The 18,997-nt window shown below is 40.7% G+C and overlaps 2 protein-coding genes across 4 annotated transcripts in view; one reads left to right on the top strand and one right to left on the bottom strand.

Moving 5' to 3' along the window:
• Positions 1-2,369: 2,369 nt before the first annotated feature.
• On the top strand, positions 2,370-2,942 carry LOC306756683 (twist-related protein 2-like; the record flags this gene model as incomplete). Its single annotated transcript, XM_079241509.1, has 1 exon — positions 2,370-2,942. One exon carries the CDS (start codon positions 2,370-2,372, stop codon positions 2,940-2,942), a length of 573 nt encoding a protein of 190 aa, XP_079097635.1.
• A 5,357-nt stretch (positions 2,943-8,299) lies between these two features.
• Positions 8,300-18,997, bottom strand: part of LOC306756856 (histone deacetylase 7-like) — a 40,843-nt gene continuing 30,145 nt past the window's right edge. For all 3 annotated transcript variants that reach the window (XM_079241754.1, XM_079241755.1, XM_079241753.1), the window contains exons 20-25: positions 17,103-17,200; positions 13,231-13,349; positions 12,860-12,993; positions 12,685-12,769; positions 10,508-10,655; positions 8,300-10,405 (exon numbers count right to left, since the gene is read on the bottom strand). In XM_079241754.1, coding sequence (XP_079097880.1) covers positions 10,363-10,405; positions 10,508-10,655; positions 12,685-12,769; positions 12,860-12,993; positions 13,231-13,349; positions 17,103-17,200 — 627 coding nt within the window. In that variant the 3' untranslated portion in view covers positions 8,300-10,362. The remainder of the gene's footprint in view (positions 10,406-10,507; positions 10,656-12,684; positions 12,770-12,859; positions 12,994-13,230; positions 13,350-17,102; positions 17,201-18,997) is intronic.

The raw sequence follows: 18,997 nt of genomic DNA on the forward strand, positions 1-18,997 counted from the left end.
CACTTTTTTCCCCCTTCTCCTTTCTTCTCCTTTTCCTTTTCCCTTTTCTTATTCTTCTCAGCTTCCCTCCCTCCTTTTCTTCCCTTCTATTCTTCTTTGGGCCACAACATTCCTGTTGGCCTACCCGCTACGTTAGCTCATTTTTTCCATCATGGTGGCACTGAGCCATGCTTTTGCTGAAGGTGAGCGGCAGCTCCTGAGATTAGCATCAGCAACGATGACTTTCCTGCTCTTCCACTGTGTCTGTCAGAGCTTGAGTTGAGTCAAGACTTGACTTAACGGGTTATGTAAATTTAACCTTAATGTCCACTGTCTCCATCTTGCTTTGATATTAGCTGTTTTTATTTTTTTTCTTTTCTCTTTAGAGATGATTTGAACTGGGATTGAATTTCTTGAAGTTCACCATCGTTTTGTTGAAAGAAACGTAAACCAGTGCAAATACATGAAGCTTATCAAGAATCTCTGCACTGCTCTTTGCACGTGTACGATACTTAAATGCTGCAGAAATATCACACAAATTCTCTACAAGCTGTCAGACGAAATCTAAGAATACAAGGACTGAATTTCAGCTTGTTTCGCTCCTATGCTGCTGAATGCACATACACATCATGTATGCTGTCATCAAAAAGTCTGAAATTTCTTCAGCTTCAAGCAGCAGAAAACTCCCCACCGGATGCGCCGCAGTGATCTGTACATGACTCATTCAGTCATGATGCATGTAGGTATAAATGGCTGCTGCTTCTGGGAAACTGATACAGTGCATTCATGGATTTACGCAAGATTACATGACTGGTCAAAACTGCAGGCTCTACAGACTGAACAAACAAAAGCGTTTCTCAGCAGGGCCCACCTGCTGTGTCACAACTGCCAATGCAAGGAAAATATGTCTAAGTGGCTGCAGATCCATATGTGTTGGCAGTGTGTGTGTGTGTGCCTTGAGGCCATGGATGGCACAATTAGGTGCTCTCTCACCTCTGCAGGCTGGGGTCATTGGGCCACTCAGGTCAGCGGGTGATCCAGGGTCTTTCCTGCGCTACCTTCCTCACCCAGCCCAGAGGAGTCAAGCAGCGATAATAAAGAGTTTTGTGCATAAAAAGCTGCCTTAAGAGGGGATGGAATTTTTAAAAATGAGTTTTTTATTTATACATCAGTTTTTACAGATCCAGTAAATAACCAGGAATGAGCTTTTCTTTATGTTGCATGTTCACGCATCTTCACACTTTCCTACACACCTATTGGAAGCTGCTGTGGTCAAACATATATATGACTTCATAGCCTGTCATGGCTGAACCGAAATTTCACATCATAAACTACATAATTCCTCTGCTGAGGTATGATTCAGTGCCAGTTTTATTATACTTGGTGGTGATGTGGAACATGAGAAAAGCCATGACACTCTGCTGTGAATACCTTTTGTTTAAACCTGCAATATGGACACAAACTTCAGGACTAAACTCTCTGAGTGCATTTCTTGTTCAGCATGAGAAGTTCCTGTAATTCTTCCAGTTCACAGTATTTTCAATGACACATCCCACCATGAGATCTGTAGCTCTGTAGGTTTGTTTTTTTTAAGTTTCTGGTCATCGGCATGATGAAAATAATGACAGACAAATGTTAGCGTGAGCTCAGTCCTGTTTGAATGGTAATGGGAAACATTAAAATGCGACAAGAACAACATGTCATCTATAAAACATGTAGATTTGCTGTTAAAAAGGTTTTAAGAGTGTGTTTCTATAATTACTACCGTGATTGAAGATGCATCCAGGATCATGCGTTAAAGCGTACATGTGGTGACTGTCAGAAAATCAAGGTTTGTGTAGACATGAGGATGCAGGCGGACTGAAGGTCCAGCCCAAATCTGGAACCCATAAAGCCTCAGACATCTCTGCAGCATTAGACACGGCACTTCCTATTGGTTGAGAGCACCACTTACCCCTTTTCTCTATCACCCGCCCCGCTAACACATGCTTCCTGCTTTCACGGCTGTCTTGGACGGAGCCACACCCTCTGGAAGTCTTTTGAGCCAATCGCGAGGCACCGTCGGCCCCCGGTTAGCGTTTGGTTATAAAAGAAGCAGAGGTGGACCTGCCTGTCAGATGGTTTGTTGTTGTTCTGTCTGGCAGACTGAGGGGGGGGATGCAAAAGTGAGAAATTTAACAAGGTAACCAGGAAACAGGACAACTTGAGGCGTCCAGTCCGATGGAGCTTTAGCAGCCGTGACCTTGTTCGACGGACCGGAAGAATTTTACTTCTCAAGTTTACCAAGCTGAGGTTTGTTCAACGTTTTGACGAAGGCAAACTGTTAAAGACAAGCAGTTCAGAACCCTTTCTTTCTGGCGGCATTTAGAAGATCATCACTGGACATTACAATGAGAGAAGAGGTGTCCTGCACCAATTCCCCTGAAGGAGGGCTGGGGGCCAGCGAAGAGGAGCTCGAGAGAGGATCCAAAAAGATCATTCAGCCAGGAAATCGAAAGCGTTCCCCTTATCCTAAAAAGGACAGCCTCAGTCAGGCGGAGGAGAGCAGCACCGGCAGTCCCAACAGCCTGCTGCCGACTGGGCCGAAGCGGCTCAAGAAAAGCCCCTCAACAGTCGTGTCATTGGCTCCCACATCTTTGGGCCCCAGGCCGGAGCCGCCCTTTGAGGAACTCCACTCTCAGCGAGTTATTGCCAATGTGCGAGAGCGTCAACGCACCCAATCCCTGAACGATGCCTTTGCCTCTTTACGCAAAATCATCCCAACGCTACCCTCGGACAAGCTGAGCAAGATCCAGATCCTCAAGCTGGCCTCGCGCTACATCGACTTCCTTTACCAGGTGCTGCAGAGTGACGAGATGGACGCCAAGCTGGCCAGCTGCAACTACCTGGCTCACGAAAGACTCAGCTATGCCTTCTCTGTGTGGAGGATGGAAGGGGCCTGGGCCATGTCCACCAGCCACTAGGACCCTGCAGAACTTCTCTCATACACCCTCTCATGTCCATATCTTCACCCCCCTCCCAACTTTGTCTGTGTTTGCATCCATATCCCGACCTCTGACCCTGTGAATTCTTCTTCTATGGTCTGCTCTGAACTAAAATCTTTGCATACTATTACGATCCTACATGACTGCTGTGCTGCACACTGGTTTACTACCCCCATTTTTTAACTTTTACAGCTGAATATATGACTCTGCAGCCTTCCACCTCTGTTCCCCTCCACTATTTCCACTTCACTCCCTTGTCTGTTCCACAGTTTTGACCAGTGCAGCAAGTCACTCTACTGAAGCCCCTCAGGTATGGACAACATACACAAAGAAACACATTTTTACACACAGCGAGAATCAGGAAAACTATTACTATTTCTCAAGCCATTAACATTTGTTTCCAGATTTAGTTTTAAAAGTATTTTAGTACATTAGTTTCAGCCTTACAGTTCAACAAACAAGTACTGGAAACAAATACAGAAATATTTGGAAGACTGGAAAAAACATTTGGATGTCTGTGCAGGTGACAGACTTGTGTATCACCTGCACAGACAGCAGTGACATTTTATTCTAGGTTAATGTTCTTTTATTTCAAAGTAAATGATTTAAAGATGCATTCAAATGAGTGCAGATAAAAGCTATGTAATCAGAATGCTGTGCAGGCCCACGATCGCTGACAGAAGGCCTTCTCAGCTGCCACGTTTGAAATATAGTCAGAAAAAAACATCTGTTCACTCTTGTAGTTTTGGAAAGGTTCAATTTCAGGGAAAACACACAAAAACAGCCCTAAAAACAAAGCAATAATTAAATAAATGTTAATCTAATAAATAATGTTCTTAATACCGTTGGTCAATAACATGAGATGTATCTATGCTGCAGTTTGTGCTTTATAAAACCTTCATAGTTTTCTATTACAGTAACGATTACATTTCTCAGGTATGTTATTATTTTTCAAAATGGTTATTAGTAATTATGCAGCTCATCATTGTTTGTATAAAACTGTTGCATTAAATTGATTTGGCTAATTATATTCTGCAGCCCAGATAAAATCCAGCAATTAAACCAAATTGTTCTTCTGTGTAAATAATTCTGGTTGTTTGGCAGAAAAAAATTACTTTTTTCTTACATAAAATCATTTTAAAATATACATGCATGTAAAATCAAATCAAATCAAATAAGATAAATACCCAAACCAAGGTTTGAATAATTATAAATAAAGTTGAAGTGATAAGTTTATGTAGAATATTAAAAATACAAATTTTAATTTTTTTCAATAAATTTTTCAAAGTTAGTTTAAAGTTAGGAAAAACTAATTATTACTTATTAGTAAGAAATGTCTTTTTGTATCTTTGTAACATGTTTTTGAACATGTATAAAACAATCACTGTGTTAATCCACAAACACTGATCAGCTGAAGCAACTTTTCCAAAAAATATGACAAAAATGTAAAACATTAAGAACAACAAACATGATAAATGGGATCAGTTTATGCACCAAGACCCAAAATATCAAAAGAGCCTCTCAGCTGTCTAACTTTATGAACTGAAATGAACTATTATCACCATTGTAATCTATCCTCTCGGGCTCCAGTGTTTGACAGACCTCTGATGAATTTAAGACAAATGTTTTCCTCCACAGTCTCCGGGGTCTGTTTTCTTTTTGCAACTATTTTAACAGACACCAGATTCCTGCACAGGTACAGCATGAAAGGAGCAAAAGAAAGGGAGAGTGAAGGAAGAAAAAAAAAAAAGTAGAGGCACGCCGGTCCCTCTCCCCCTGCAGCCTTGCCCTCTTTCCTTTAGGATCCTGTATCGTGCAATCAGGCCTCGCTGGGGCCCAGACAAGCAGGAACCTTTAGATTGGAAACAGTTGTGAGGTATTAGGAAGGTGTGTGTACCAGGGTTAGGGTCAGGCGCTTGGGCCTGTGTATGTCAGTGCATGTACATGTGTGTCCTTGTGTATGCGCTGAAACAAGCTTTAATTAGCGGTGCAGCAGTGTGTGCGGCTGAACATGTGCGTATATGTAAACAGGAATATACTCATAGATGTTTTTTCGATGATTATATCTCTCTCATCTCCGGATTTTAGTTTTTTTTTTAGCTTCAATTCCATCAAAAAGGGAGTCAGGAAGCCCTTCCAGAGGGCGGTGAAAATGATGTAAGGCAGAGACAGTGTAGATGTGATTTTTTTGTGTCTGTGTGACACACTTTTTCATCCTCTAGCTGACAGGTCAAGGTAAATACGTTTCCAGCAGGCGCATGCACTGACAGATCTTGGAGCAGACCTCTAAGTGACTGCAGTCTTCACACAGTTACACGTTATTCACTGTAAGAATCAATGAATCACAGATTATACTCCAAGCCTACATACATGTACACATAACGCTGTCCAGACGCACACATGTGGCTGCCGCCCATGTGCTCACTGCAGGTGTTCAGCTCTGAATCACTGCTAAACCTCCAGTGGCCTCTGCAGCAGACATCATCAACCTCCAGCAAGTGGTGCAGCTGGAGAGCTTAGGCTCCTGCATGTGGAGCCAAGTGTCCTTGAATGCATCTCTGCAGCTATTACCCACCACTTTACCTGCTCTGCCTGTTATCATCAGCTCTGCGGGGGCCACCACAGAAAGTGCTAGAAACCTGAGGCTTGCAGCTGACCTAAACCTGCAATTTTAGGAACAAGATGAAGCTGGAAAGGGTCAGGCAACTTCAAAGGCGGAGTGTGCATGAACATGTGTGTGACGAGAAACACTGTGCAGATAGATAAGGTTGTGTGTGAAAAAACTCAGCGCTCCTCTGTGGTTGACAGCATTTTGTGCAGGAGAGAAACAACATAACTAAAAGCTAAGACAGTCAGGAACTTAAAATAATGAATTTTCATGATAGTGAAGCCAAATGACTTAATGATGGGATTGTTTAAGCCATAATGCATTTGACTGCATTATGGTGCATTATCTTCACTTGCTCAGTAGATGAGTGGAGCAGCGGTGTTCTGAAATTTAAAATAGCTCCTTATATTTTCCTTTGAGAGCATGCACACAGACGTTTATGAACTCATATGCATTAAAAAAAACACAATTTCAAGGCATGTGGGTTTCTGCCCCTGCGTGAGACTTTCAGAATATGTTGATTGTTTGGTTGAAATAGAAGAAAACAATACTCTCTCTTGTGTTTATACTATAATCAATGCTTCTGGCTGCTCCTTCCTCTACCGGAACTCTTGCCCCATGTGTGTGTGTGTGTGTGTGTGAATGTGTGTGTGTGTTTTACAGTTTGGACTGACAAGCTGTTGGATGCTCTTCTGTGCATGTTAAATCTTTGGCTTTTTCTCCTGGCTGATCTGGGACCAGATGTAAAGTCTTCTGTGGCTCATCTACGTTTTTAAAAGCCTCATCCAGAAGTCATGGCTTCTGATAGTCATCTTTATTTTTAGAGCTCCAAACTGAGCTGAACGCAGGTGGGAGGGTTGTGTGTGTGCGTGTGTGTGTACAGTATGTGTGTGCATTAGATTGCTGTATGCCTGCCTGTACATGCATTCATATGTGTGGTGACCAGACAGCTGCGGGGAAAGAGGGCCATGGAGGAAGGACTTGAGATCTGACACGTAGGCAACGAAAGGCTGCATAATTTGGGCTCAGAATGGATCAGGATCTGTCAAACATACTCATGTTTTACAACTTAGAAGCAAAGAAGCAAAAATTCAGATAAAAATTTGAGTTGTTTTGAGAAATAAAACAAATATAAATACTTCCCTTTCATTATATCTAAAAAGGTTATGTTATAGTTTATGCTGCTGTTTGTTAATTTACACATTCATGCCTCCATTGGCTTGATGGAAGTCATGTGGATTGGATTTGTGTGTCTCTGTATGTGTTTCTGGAAGCACGGAAAGGCACGCTGTAATTAGAGAGAGCTTCGGATGAAATGTTTGCTTGTTAAAACAAGAAAAGTTGAAGTTAAAGAGCTGCAGGGATTTTTCCACTTTCCACTAAACACAAGTGTTTGTTTGCTTGTACACACATTTTATGACCTCAGCTCAGCCAAAGTCCAGCAAAGTGTGTGTTGAGGTGAGTGTTTTAGCCTTGACTTTGGTGTGTGATGTTAACTCATCTTTCTGTCTCTCTGCAGAAAAATCGACAAACGGGAAATCCTCCAAACTCGAAGAAATTTTCTCCCGCCTCACCAAACCCCCCCTCCGCCGCTGCCCCCCCAACCCCCACTTCTTATTTTTCTTTTTTCTCTGGACATGTGTTTGACTCGTGACAATATAATACAGCCAAATAGCTTTCACTGAAACTCAGTGTGAAGACGTGACAGTCCAGTGAACAGATGAACTTTCTGAATGATGAAAAAGAAAAAGCAAACAAATAAAAACAGCTGGCCTGCGGTGACAATGAAACAAAATGGCTGCTGGTTCGAGTGCCTTCTGTAACACCCTGATAGCCATCATCCACCCAGCTCGTCTCGCTGGATGACTCACTGCCTGACAGACATTAAGATGACTAATGATAATGGCTCAGTGATGGTTAGAAGGCGGTCACAGCCAATGAATGTTTACAGCTAAAATGCTAATAAGCTAATCGCTCTGGCTCTCATGGCGGGAAGAGCTCCAGGAATCTGACGCAGATTTTCTACTTTGTTGTGCTGCAGTAACTGGATAGCTTTTGAGTTTTTTTTTTTTTTTTTTTTAGAAATACATCTTGTTTGTGAATTTTGTATATGCACACTGTCATAAAACCCTGTTTTTGCTTTACTCTGCTTTAATGACAAACCACTGATCACAGTTCAGCCACTTGTTTGTTTTTATGTCAGCTTGGCTGATGTTAGCGAGAGCTACAGAGAGCTGTACTCTGAATGGCGGCTTTAAAACATCTCCTTAAACTGATTTTTTTTTTTTTTTTACTGAATAACTGAAAAATAATGCAGCGGAAAGTTTCATAGAAAATGTGCCAAAGTGTTGATGAAGTGATTATACACACAGACACACACGCACACACACACAGTAGAACAGATTCATTTGGAAGTGTGTAAGTAATTGCTCTTTGATCGTGCTTCTTTTATACTGTTGTTCATTTTGCTTTTAATCATGTGTCCTGTTTCATCTCCTGTGCACAATAAAAATTTCCTTAATGCTGTAAAGAATTGCGGTATTTTTATAATCAAAGGGGTCATGCTTTACCGTTTTTCTTTTTTTGCCCCAAAAATTCAAAGGTGGGAGGAAATTGGAAAGAATTTAGTCATACAGATGACAAAGAAACAGACAAATTAATTCACATGTACATAATTTATCTTTATTAAAGACTTTTTGGAACAACATAGAAAAGTCAAAAGGCAGACAAGAGACAGAACAAAGGTTATTATCTACACTGTACAGAAACAGTCAGTTATAAAGAAAATGGACTTGGCCTGCACGTTTATTTAAGCTCCACGTTTTAAGGCTTCCTTCACACAGGTTGGTCATGACAATTCAGTTGATAATTTGGTCTCCTGATACACACAGGTTGAATTTTTTCAGATCAAATACAAAAATAGATCATTTGTGTTAATTAAGACAGAAAGATAAGACATAAAGTTTGTCAGGTTACTGTCATTAAAACTATTTAAAGCTACAGTCCACTGTCAGGTTGTCAAAACCTGCAGAAACAGCTGCAGTCACCGTCATGTGTTTTCACATTTTTCATTTCATTAAGCGACATTGAAAAGGTTTTGAGGTGCATGCACAATGCAACGTGAATAAAACGTAGCAGAAAAAAAGGCAGACATACTGTATTAGCACCAATATAACTGCGTTAGACACGCAAAAACCACTTCAAAGACACAAAATTTTAAAGTATAAATACACGTCATGTCAAATGAATCTGTTTATATATCTGTGCTTTTGGTGCTTTTTGACTGTTTGGAAAGAGAAAAGAAACATTCACAAACTCTTCAAAGTCTTGGAAGTTCTTTAAGCCGTGCCAGTCCAAGGACAGCACCTTGTTCTCATAAACTTTGGTTGCACTTAACCTGTGTCCACTTTCACTGTGTGCATCTCATTGTCTGTCTCTTTAACTGCGTCAGTATTGTTTCTCCAACCCAACTGCTAAGATGCCATTGTTTGGTCCGGGGAGTGAAACACCCCCTGATGCTGACAATAAACCGACCAGCTTATAAATGAATAACAAAACACAGATCAGACTGTCCTCAAGATAAAAATAGCAAACAAAATTGAAGAAATACAGCAGGAATGCTCATCCACAGGAAAAAAAAACACTGGTCCACTTAACAAGAATATTAAAGCTCAGATTTTGAGACTCAAGTTATTCTGAACCCTCATCTCTGTGACCAAGCTAAGTGCACTTTATGTTTGTGTGAAACACCATCTTAAATGCTTTGGATGTCTCATCCAAAATGTCAAAATGTGATCTGCATTGTCACATGTACAATCATTACTGAGTGGTCACGCTGCACCGAGGCATCATGGCTGGTTTCCCAATGATTAGAGGTATAAGCTCTTCACTGTGACGAACGCCATCAATGCAAACTACAGTATGTCTTTATATTTAAGATGCACTTTGTCAGACTTGTGTGTCTTCTTTTATCTGTCAGGGAGTGAAAACAATAACTGCAGCTATCTCTTGCTGCATGTGCTCGCCTGACAGGCCAAAAGGAAAAAAAGAAAAAACAAAGAGAAAGATTTAAGAAAGCATGTGGACATAGAACAATATGAAACATATGTATCTCAGACTTCATTGTAGCTTCACTGGAATCCTTAAAAAATCTCAAGCTGATGGTCCCAGAAATGTGTGCGATATGTCAAACGATGTGATCTTTAAGTGAAGTAAAGCTACCAAGAAATGATATGTTTGATTGTCAACATGCTTTTCCTTTTTGCCTAGTTGTATAATAACACAGTGCAAGACAAGTAGGAAACTCTGATGTTTTTCCTTCATTTGATGTGTAAAAATGATATGATCTGGCTTATTTACAAGTGAAGGGAGCGTGCCTTCTTCCCCTCTGACTCCACTTCACCTTCCAGACAACAAGAGCCTGAGAGCTGCTGCGTAGGTTTCGCTAGAGTCACGAACAAAGTCAGCCTTTACAGTCACAGGGTTTTACTTTCTCATGTCCATGCTACGTCGCGTTGTGCCGGGTGCTACAACAGAATAAACATTCTTCATTAAGTGAGAGACGATCAGAGAAAATCCTGCAGAAACCTCAAGAAAGTAAGAAATGGGCCAAGATGAACGCTGTTCCTCAGTATGTGTGAGAGTCAGAGTTGTCACACTGCTGCCAGTAGTTACGCAGGACTTTTTGTGCTTCCAGTGATGATCCAATGCATAGCTTTTTATGTGCATGTGTATGTATGAGTGTGTGTTTCCACTGAGACTAGTTTGAAGATAACAGTCAGGAGCTTTTCCTCAGAGAGAATCACTTTTCTCTGCTATGTTTTCAGGCTGTTTCCTTCAAGAAAAAAAAAAAGAAGAGAAATGTGTTTTTATTTTAAAAAGTGCAATATGGATGTACAGCATAAGTGGTGAATGGTAATCCCCACGCTGTCCTCACCTTTCAGATTTGAGGGATCCCATGGATAGAGATGCAATGGCAGAGACTGCCTCGCTGTCTGAGTCTCGTCTGGGTCTTGGTCTCTGTGCCTGCAGGTAGGATAAATCCACTGTGGCAGCCAAATCCCTCACACTCTGCCAGTATTCACCTGCAGGAAGCAAAGGGATGGAAAAGGAGGGAGAGGAGGAAGGAAGCAGAAGAGAAAAGATTAATGGCTTCAGTCGCTGGAATTTCACCGCTGTTTTCATCCTGAATTGTTCCTTGAGGGATCGAGGCTGCACTATCAGGAAAAAAAAAAAGACTTGGTGTTTGATCCACTCGTTGTTGCCGTTTGATCCGAATATAAGCAATGACTGCAGAAAGAACAGCCTTTCCGACTAAATATCCCTGTTGATCGTTTCGAAATGTAAACTCTGCTTCAGTCTGTTCGCTCAGGGCCATCAGTCCCGTGTCACACAGTGGAGAAATAAGATAAAAATAAAATAATCAATGATTGCAAACGTGTTCCTCTGTAAGTGTGTGTTCTGCTGTGCATGCATCTTGCATATACTTCACCCCAGGCCTGAATTATGGGCTTAACATTCCTGCGGCTATTCAAATATTTTTAATTAATCTAATTTGGTTGGGATAACATTTGTGTGCAATCAGGAGGGGATGTTGCGAAGGTCGTGTGCCAGAAAAGTGTTTGAAGATAATTGGAGCCAGGGCAGCTGTGAGTGTGTGTGTCTGTGTGTGTGAGGCGGCTGGAGGGAAGGATGGGAGACAGGGATGTAAAGGAGGCGAAGTGGTCGGAGAGCAGGAGCAAAGAGGGAGGAGTGCTAAAAGGGGTTAGAACAGTAATACAGTGATGACGTTGGGTCCATCGCAGAGAGTTAGATTAAACCTTGACTGAAATGTTTTTAACCTTTAAAATCCAGGTTAAAAACATTTCTTTTGTCATGTGTCATGTAAAAAGTCTGCACAGGAACTTTTAATTGATATTCCTTTTTTATTATTTTAATATAATTTATGGCTTTATTGTGATTTTTGCTATTTGTTGTCATCTTTTATGCTTCTTTACATCATCTGTAATGCTTTTAAAGTTTCACAAAAAGCATTGTCTTTTCTATGAAAGGAGCTGTATAAATAAACTCGCCCTGCCTAAAATCATCAGCATTATGTCTTATAACTGATCCAGTCTTTAATCCTGCTGATACAGATTAAAAGCAAAGGTTGCTGTCATTTTAATAAGCAACAATAGAGCAGCAGGGTGGATTAAAATTTAACCTCTTATTGCTTCAAAAAAAACTTAAAAAGGGATCTTATCTTGGCAAACTGGGATACCATTTCTCCATTCTCCCAACCATGATCGATAATGTCTGAAATAAATGTTTAATAATAATAATAATAATAATAATAATAATAATAATAATAATAATAATGTCTTATTACCAAGCAAAGTGTGATATGATTATAGTCCCAAAAAGGCTTCAGGACTTTTAGTGTAACATGACAGCATGCAGTTGGAGCAGAAACAGACCAGATTTCAGCCAATGAGAGAATTAAAGTTCCTATAGCTTCAACTTTTAGCTATAATGAAATCAATTTTAAATCCTAAAATCTTTAAAATATGACAAAAGATAAATGTGTATCAACCAACACCATGGAGCACCAACAACTTGACCAGATACAGACCATCTCCTGCAAAGTATTTGCAAATTTACTCCCTTTAAAACAGCTGAGGGAAATTTATTTTCAGCTCATATCTATTACGACAGTTGCTCTGCTTGTTATTTGCAAGACTTTAAGTTTCTTTGATGATGCACCAAAGAGTCATCACAGACAACAGACATCACTCACGGAGAGTTCCAAACCCTGCAGTGGTGTATTATAAATAAGTACACTCGCTTAAGTACAAATACATATGAACAAAGTTAGGGTACTTGAGTCTTTTTCTTTGTCCTAATGCTGAATCCGGCTTCATTATTTTATTTTTGCTTTATTCCCTTTACTTAGCAGCTTTGGTGTCTTATTACGTTACAAAATTTTTCTCAAATCAGGTTTTAATCTAAAAAAATCTCTTTTGTTCATTATCAAATTGTCAAATAGCAAGTATAGTAATAATGTTTAGTAATAGTGTTTCTTTTTATTAACAGTGTTAAATCATTAAAGTTGTATATCTGCCTTTGTTATCTCACCTTGAACCTGGAGGACCCTCTGCAGTGAACGCACTGCGTTTTCACATGGCTTCTGGTCCAGCACCGACTGGGACAGCGGCTCCACCTGAGACACATTGCATTTAAAGCGTGCAACATGCGGAATTTATCTGTCAGAAAACACCTGCGTTTCTATTTGTTCATTTATAAAGCTCACCTCCATGCCAAGCAAGGCGCTGACGCAGGCTTCAGAAGCATCACAGATAGCTTTGAGGTCATGCCCCCCCTCCAGAGCAAGGACAACCCGGCCGCCTGCCAGTGACATCAGCTGACGGGTCAAAAAGCCGAAACCTGGTAGAGATCAAAAACACACACACATGCTGAAGCTGAGGAAGGGGAAAAAAAAAACGATAAAATCAGCCGCACTGACAAACTGATCACATCATTATTTGGACTGGTGAGTTCTGCTTTGTAGTTGCCTCCCCGCTCCACACATGTCCAGTTCAATATTTACCACATAGACAAGATTCATGAAGAGGACATTTGTTTAGGGATAAAAAGATAAAAAGATGTCTGCCTGAGCCTTACACTTGGCTGTAACCTTGTAGCCTCCCAGTGAAGGTGCATGTCCTTCCACAGCATCAAAGCCGGCTGACACCAGTACCACATCAGGGGAGAACTCGTGGGCAATGGGCATCACCACAGCTCTGAGGACAAAGAGAGAGAAAAAACCAAGGCAGTAAACCAAACTGCTGGGTTGCACCGCTTCATCTGGTCCGGCGGGAATTTGATCGCATATTTAAGAAGTGCTGCTTTCAACAGGTGTTCATGATTTGTGTGAAAATAAATGAATACAATATAATAATGTGTAAAGGGAAGTCATAGAGTTATTAAACTATTATCAGAGCACGATCAAACAGATTGGCTTCTGCAATGAAAAAAAGAAAAACTCCAGCTGCCTGCACAACGTAACACAAGAGCATGGAGGCGAGTGATTTTCAGCTCTTTATAACATTCATGTAATGAAGGACTTTCCTGTTAACTGCAAACATTTACTTGATTGTATACTCTCTCCATTTAAAGATGATGAAAAGAGAAAATGATCAACGGCAGCGCTCCAAATGCTTGCTCTTAGCTCTAGATCCACCTCTGATAGGCAGCCAACACTAGGTGTGGCGCACGTCCCAGGTGTGAATGTGTGCAACTGTTTACATGTGCAACAGTCCTGTTGATGAAAGAAGTAGGAGTTCTCTGCAAATATATGTATATATGTGTGTGTCTTAAAATAAATCATAGCTGCAACTAAAGATAGGTGACAAATGGTGAAAAGGCGTAAACATATAGAAACATAGTGTGAACCCTCCATGTTGAGGAGCCCTGTACCTGCTTTTAAGCTCTGTCCTACTTCCTCGTCTCCTGCTGCCAGTTATTTAGCAAGAGTGCACGGCCCATGCCGCACTTGATTCTTTCTCACTCACTCTTTTTCTCTCAGCGGCAGTTCAAAGGCATTTGTGTGCGTCTGGTTCCTATTAGGAGCTCGTCCCTCTTCTCACGTCACTGACAGCCAGCCATCTGGGATCCATTGGGCCTAATTACGCCGCCTTTGGATTCCCTAACAATGCACCCCCCACTTCTTCTCTCTTCTTCTGCACTCGCCTTTTCTCTATAGTTCATTGTTTGTCAGTAGAAATTTAAAAACGTCGAAGAAAAAAATGAGCATTCGCGGTACTTGCATGTGTACTACCTGTGATCAGACGCAACTTAAACTGTGAACATTCCTCACATGGATGTACAAATGAATAAATTTAAATTTCAGCGCAGCTGAGCTTTCTCATGATTGTAATGGAGTCTTACCAACGCTCTTAACCACAATATTTCTCCTGTCACCAATACACACCCAAAAACAGACGCACTTCATCAACAGCAGTTTTCTGTTCCATCCCAAAGAGACTTGCGCACACACACACACACACACACACACACACACACACACACACACACACACACACACACACACACACACACACACGTGGTCTATCATACTATCATGTACAAAATGAATGACAGAACTGGCACCAGCCTAGAAAAACTTAACTGCATAATCATGGAATCATGATGCATATAATTTTCTGTGTATACCATGTTATGCATTTATTCACATCATTAATGCCAAAGCTTTCTGAAAGTTCATTCAGACATAATGCATGCTGACTACACCTTAGACTGTCTTTAACTAGAACTGTAGTAACTCTTCCTGAGGAATGCAGGTCCCCCACAATGACAAATGACAGAAGTCTTTGCCTGGATGAGCATCCCGGACATTGCAGCTGCACCGTGTGTGCCACAAACCACTGGACCACCAGGACACGACTCCGTCTCTACACAGCTTGGATTTGATCTATGTTCCATGGGTAACACACAATACGGTACAGTACTATATTGTGGTTAACAGAGGAAGTTTTACACATGAAAACACTTGCAATTTCCTAAACTGGATGAAAAATAGTAAAACCAGACGCCTGCTCAGGAAAAGACCAGTTGTTACTTAATTATCATCCAGAGCTCCAGTAAACACTGGACTTAGTGTTTCCAAGCCTGCCTATTGGGTGGATGGATTTTACCAGTATGGGTTAGCTCATTAGCATCCTTCCACTGATGAGGGGCCCACCCACTGTGTCTGCTGCATGCAGCACCATGCAGAGCTCACATACCATTTCATTCATCTGGTGGCGAGCCAGTGTTGCTGACAGATACATTTTATGTTTATTACAGTGTAGAGCAGAACCAAACCATTTTCAATGGGGAGAAATGAAAAGTGTGGTACGAGCAAGGTGTGTCTGGGTAACACTGCTGCATGGCTTTGTATTTAGCTGACTTTTCCCCAGTTTCATCAAAACAATGCTTACTTTCTGCAACAGCGGCAACACATTGGCTCGTATCCATCTAGAGTCGAAGTAATGATGTGTTTTACACAGAAGCTCAAAGCTAAAACTGTTTGCACATACTGTACTCCTGCCTCATGCATGGAGATTGTACTTTGTCTTGCTGTTTGATAAGACCACCAGGAGGAGGGTCACAGTCTGTTATGTATATAACACAGGCCTCAGAATGACCGTGAACAGCTAGAAGGTACAGAAAATGGATGGATGAAATATCCAGAATACAAATTATTCTGTATTTCCAACTTGAATTGAATATATCAACCCAAAAATCTCCACAGGGAGCAATACTCACACAATATGTGTAACGTAGCAGACACATAGGAGGGGTTATGATATGATAAAGGGGTTACTCTATGATACACATAGAGTATCAACAACATGATGATAGGAGGGGATCAGAATCAATAGGAAGCTTAACGGTAGAAGCTGTAGAAATTAATATTTCTACACCTTAGTGACAGAAAACTGCTACTTTTGGTGGCAAAGCAGCGCAACAACTATACTCTGACTAAAGATTGAATACAGTATGTGCAACTGCATATATTATGCAGGAGTAAACACGCTAAAATCTAATACATCCCTTTGATTTCTTTATTATTTTATTTTAAAGAGCAAAAATGATTAGTCCCTCTCTTTAACTCCTTAATGCTGGGGTTACAAATTTACATCAAACCACTTATAACTTATGCTTCTTTTATTTATTTATTTTTTATATCTAGGTATTCAATGTATTTATTTGCTTTAATTAATTCATATTGATACATTCATGTCTATATATTTCTTCTTATATCAATCTTTATTTATTTTTAACTATACATTTATTCGTTATTGAATGTAACATATTTTGTTCCAGTCCTCCAGCTTTGTCCTTAGAAAATTGTTTAAAACAGCTGAGGCATTTAGGGTATAAGTTGGCATTTAAAGACATAATGCAGTCCAAAGAAAATCACAGTTATAGAACATTCTCTCACTTATTCCTGCACCATCAAAGCCTCATGTGCCTTGGACTAAGAAAACAAACCTGCCATCAAAATATACAAAAACGAGGAAAATAAGTTCATGAGACAAAATGCAAATAATAATATTAATGAGTATTTAATAAAAAAAAACAAAAAAAACAAAAAACAAACAAAAAAACAAACAAAAAAACCCCCCAATCCATACAGCTAAAAATGGCAAGAATGGGGCTGATTCTGGAGTTTGGAACCAGACAAGGATGATTCTTTTGTTTATTAATTTTTCCTATAGCGGGTGAAAAATTGTTAAACCAGAAGAATCAACTGATCTGCCACCAAATCTTATAATTTTCCTTCAGGATCAAAACTGGAATAAACTCCAAAATAGCTTCAGAGAAGGAAACGTTTTAACAGAGTAGGATGTCCAAAGAAAAGGCGGCCACAGAACAAGTTGTCTTAATATTTGGGGGCTTTGCCATGAGATGAAAACACCTTCTACTATAACACAAACCGAGTGTCAGCAGGTGCTTAGTACCGATCTAACAGTGAACTCTTTATTTACCTGAAAGCAGCCAGGTATTCTGCATCACCCATTGGAGGGTTCAAACCTCCAGTCCATCCGACATTCACGTTGAAGCCCTCGCCTGCACCTGCACCCACCTGGATGAATGGAGACAGAAAAACAAAATAATCTGTGAGTTAAAGTTAATGAGTCCCAGAAATGGTTGAGAAACTTGTGACAGATTTGTGTCAAATGTTCACAAAATCCACACCGCTGTTGCAAAATTGTGCATTGCAGCAACCTAAAAAAAAAAAAAAAAAAAAAAAAATGTCTGCATCTCTTAAAGGAAACACGCGGGAGTAATTATGATTCCCAAATGAAAGACGGATGGTTGTTAATTCAGCACCCCTGTCCCTCCGTTTTGATTTTGACACAATTTGTCAAAAGCTCTTATAAATCACTCCGAAGCACAACAGAGTTACACCCGTTTATGATTCCTCAGCTTTAGACTCCAGTTTATCTCGCTGTGTGTGCGTGTATGTGTGTGATGAAAGTTTTACATGTCTGGTATATATGACATGCCAATGTGCCCCGTACAATGCAACTCACTTTTACATGCTTTAAATGAGTCAGCTGATGATCCAAAATGCCAGGCAGAGTGGATGCAGCTCCTATCAGGGTGACCTCACATACTCAGGGCAGAGAGTGAACTGAGGTCTGAGCCTTGGAAATAACTTAAGGATTCTTCTCTCTCGCTCTGTAGTCCTGCTAGCAGCCATTTAGCTGTTCCCCAAACCCTTCACCATCAGTCAATGTGTTAGTTTGAGGGGAGATTGAGGAGGTTGATTGACACACTCTTGGCAACAATGCGTGGTAATTTCCTTTGTGTGCAGTTATGTGTGTGTGTGTGTGTGTGTGTGTGTGTAAGGGTGTGAGAGGATGCTTGAAAGAGAAGGAATGCTGATGAGCATCGCAGAACGTCTGTCTCCATTCTTCTCTCAGTGAACGGGATGTTCACAGGGCAAACCAAAAACACATGAGGCCTTGTGTCCTCTGCCAACTGGTAATGTACCCGCATGCACACGTACGTGCACACGGATACAGAGCTGTACACACAAATTTTCTGCTATAGCTCCGAGTGTCTTGCACTTTTCTTTGTCCTCTTTCATGTTTCAAGAGTTGCTGGACTGGATTAGGCCTTCACTAGTTTCTGTGAGGTTCTCTGCACTCGCTGTTATGACTATGACATCACAGCCCGACCCCATGGTGAGTTATATACCTACATGGGGGACAGCGAGACTCCAGAGGTTTACCACACTGCTCAATAGAGGTTGAAAGTCCACTTAAGGCAAAGCCACATCCAAGCCAACAAAGTGTTTTATGTACCGTCCTTCATCAGCGGAATTTATGGAAAAACACTGAGTATTATTGTGGGGGAGGCTGGCAGAGTAAGAAGAGGGAATGCTGGGATTGAAAGGGTGGTGAATGCCAGAGTGGGATGAGGGTCACCTCATCTTACTGGAGACAGTCACCACACTTAGTTTCTAGTATGACTCGTGTGTCCACATCCTGCAGAGAAGACTGTACACTCAGACCCTGACGTTTCTCTGGTAAAGTATCAAAATAACCTACACAGGTATGCAAAAACACAATAAAACATGCAAACGAGGAGTTCACCAGGAAAATAATTTTGTCTAAATCAGTTGTCATGCAAACAAACTGTGTTTTTATCTGAGTCATACTGAGCTGGAATCACACTACATCTATAATAGAAGATATTTTAGGGTAAACATTGAGGCGTTAGTAAATAAGCATCAGTAAAATGTTGGATCTTATAGTGACAACTAAAACTCATGACATATTTCATTCCAAAGCTTTAACTTATTTAGAGCAACCTGATCCATTGTTTGTTAAAGGTACAATCTGTAGTCATAAAGACATAATATTACCACACA

This window comes from Telmatherina bonti (genome assembly GCF_933228915.1).
Source record: "Telmatherina bonti genome assembly, chromosome: 6".
In the NCBI taxonomy this organism is placed as follows: Eukaryota; Metazoa; Chordata; class Actinopteri; order Atheriniformes; family Telmatherinidae; genus Telmatherina; species Telmatherina bonti.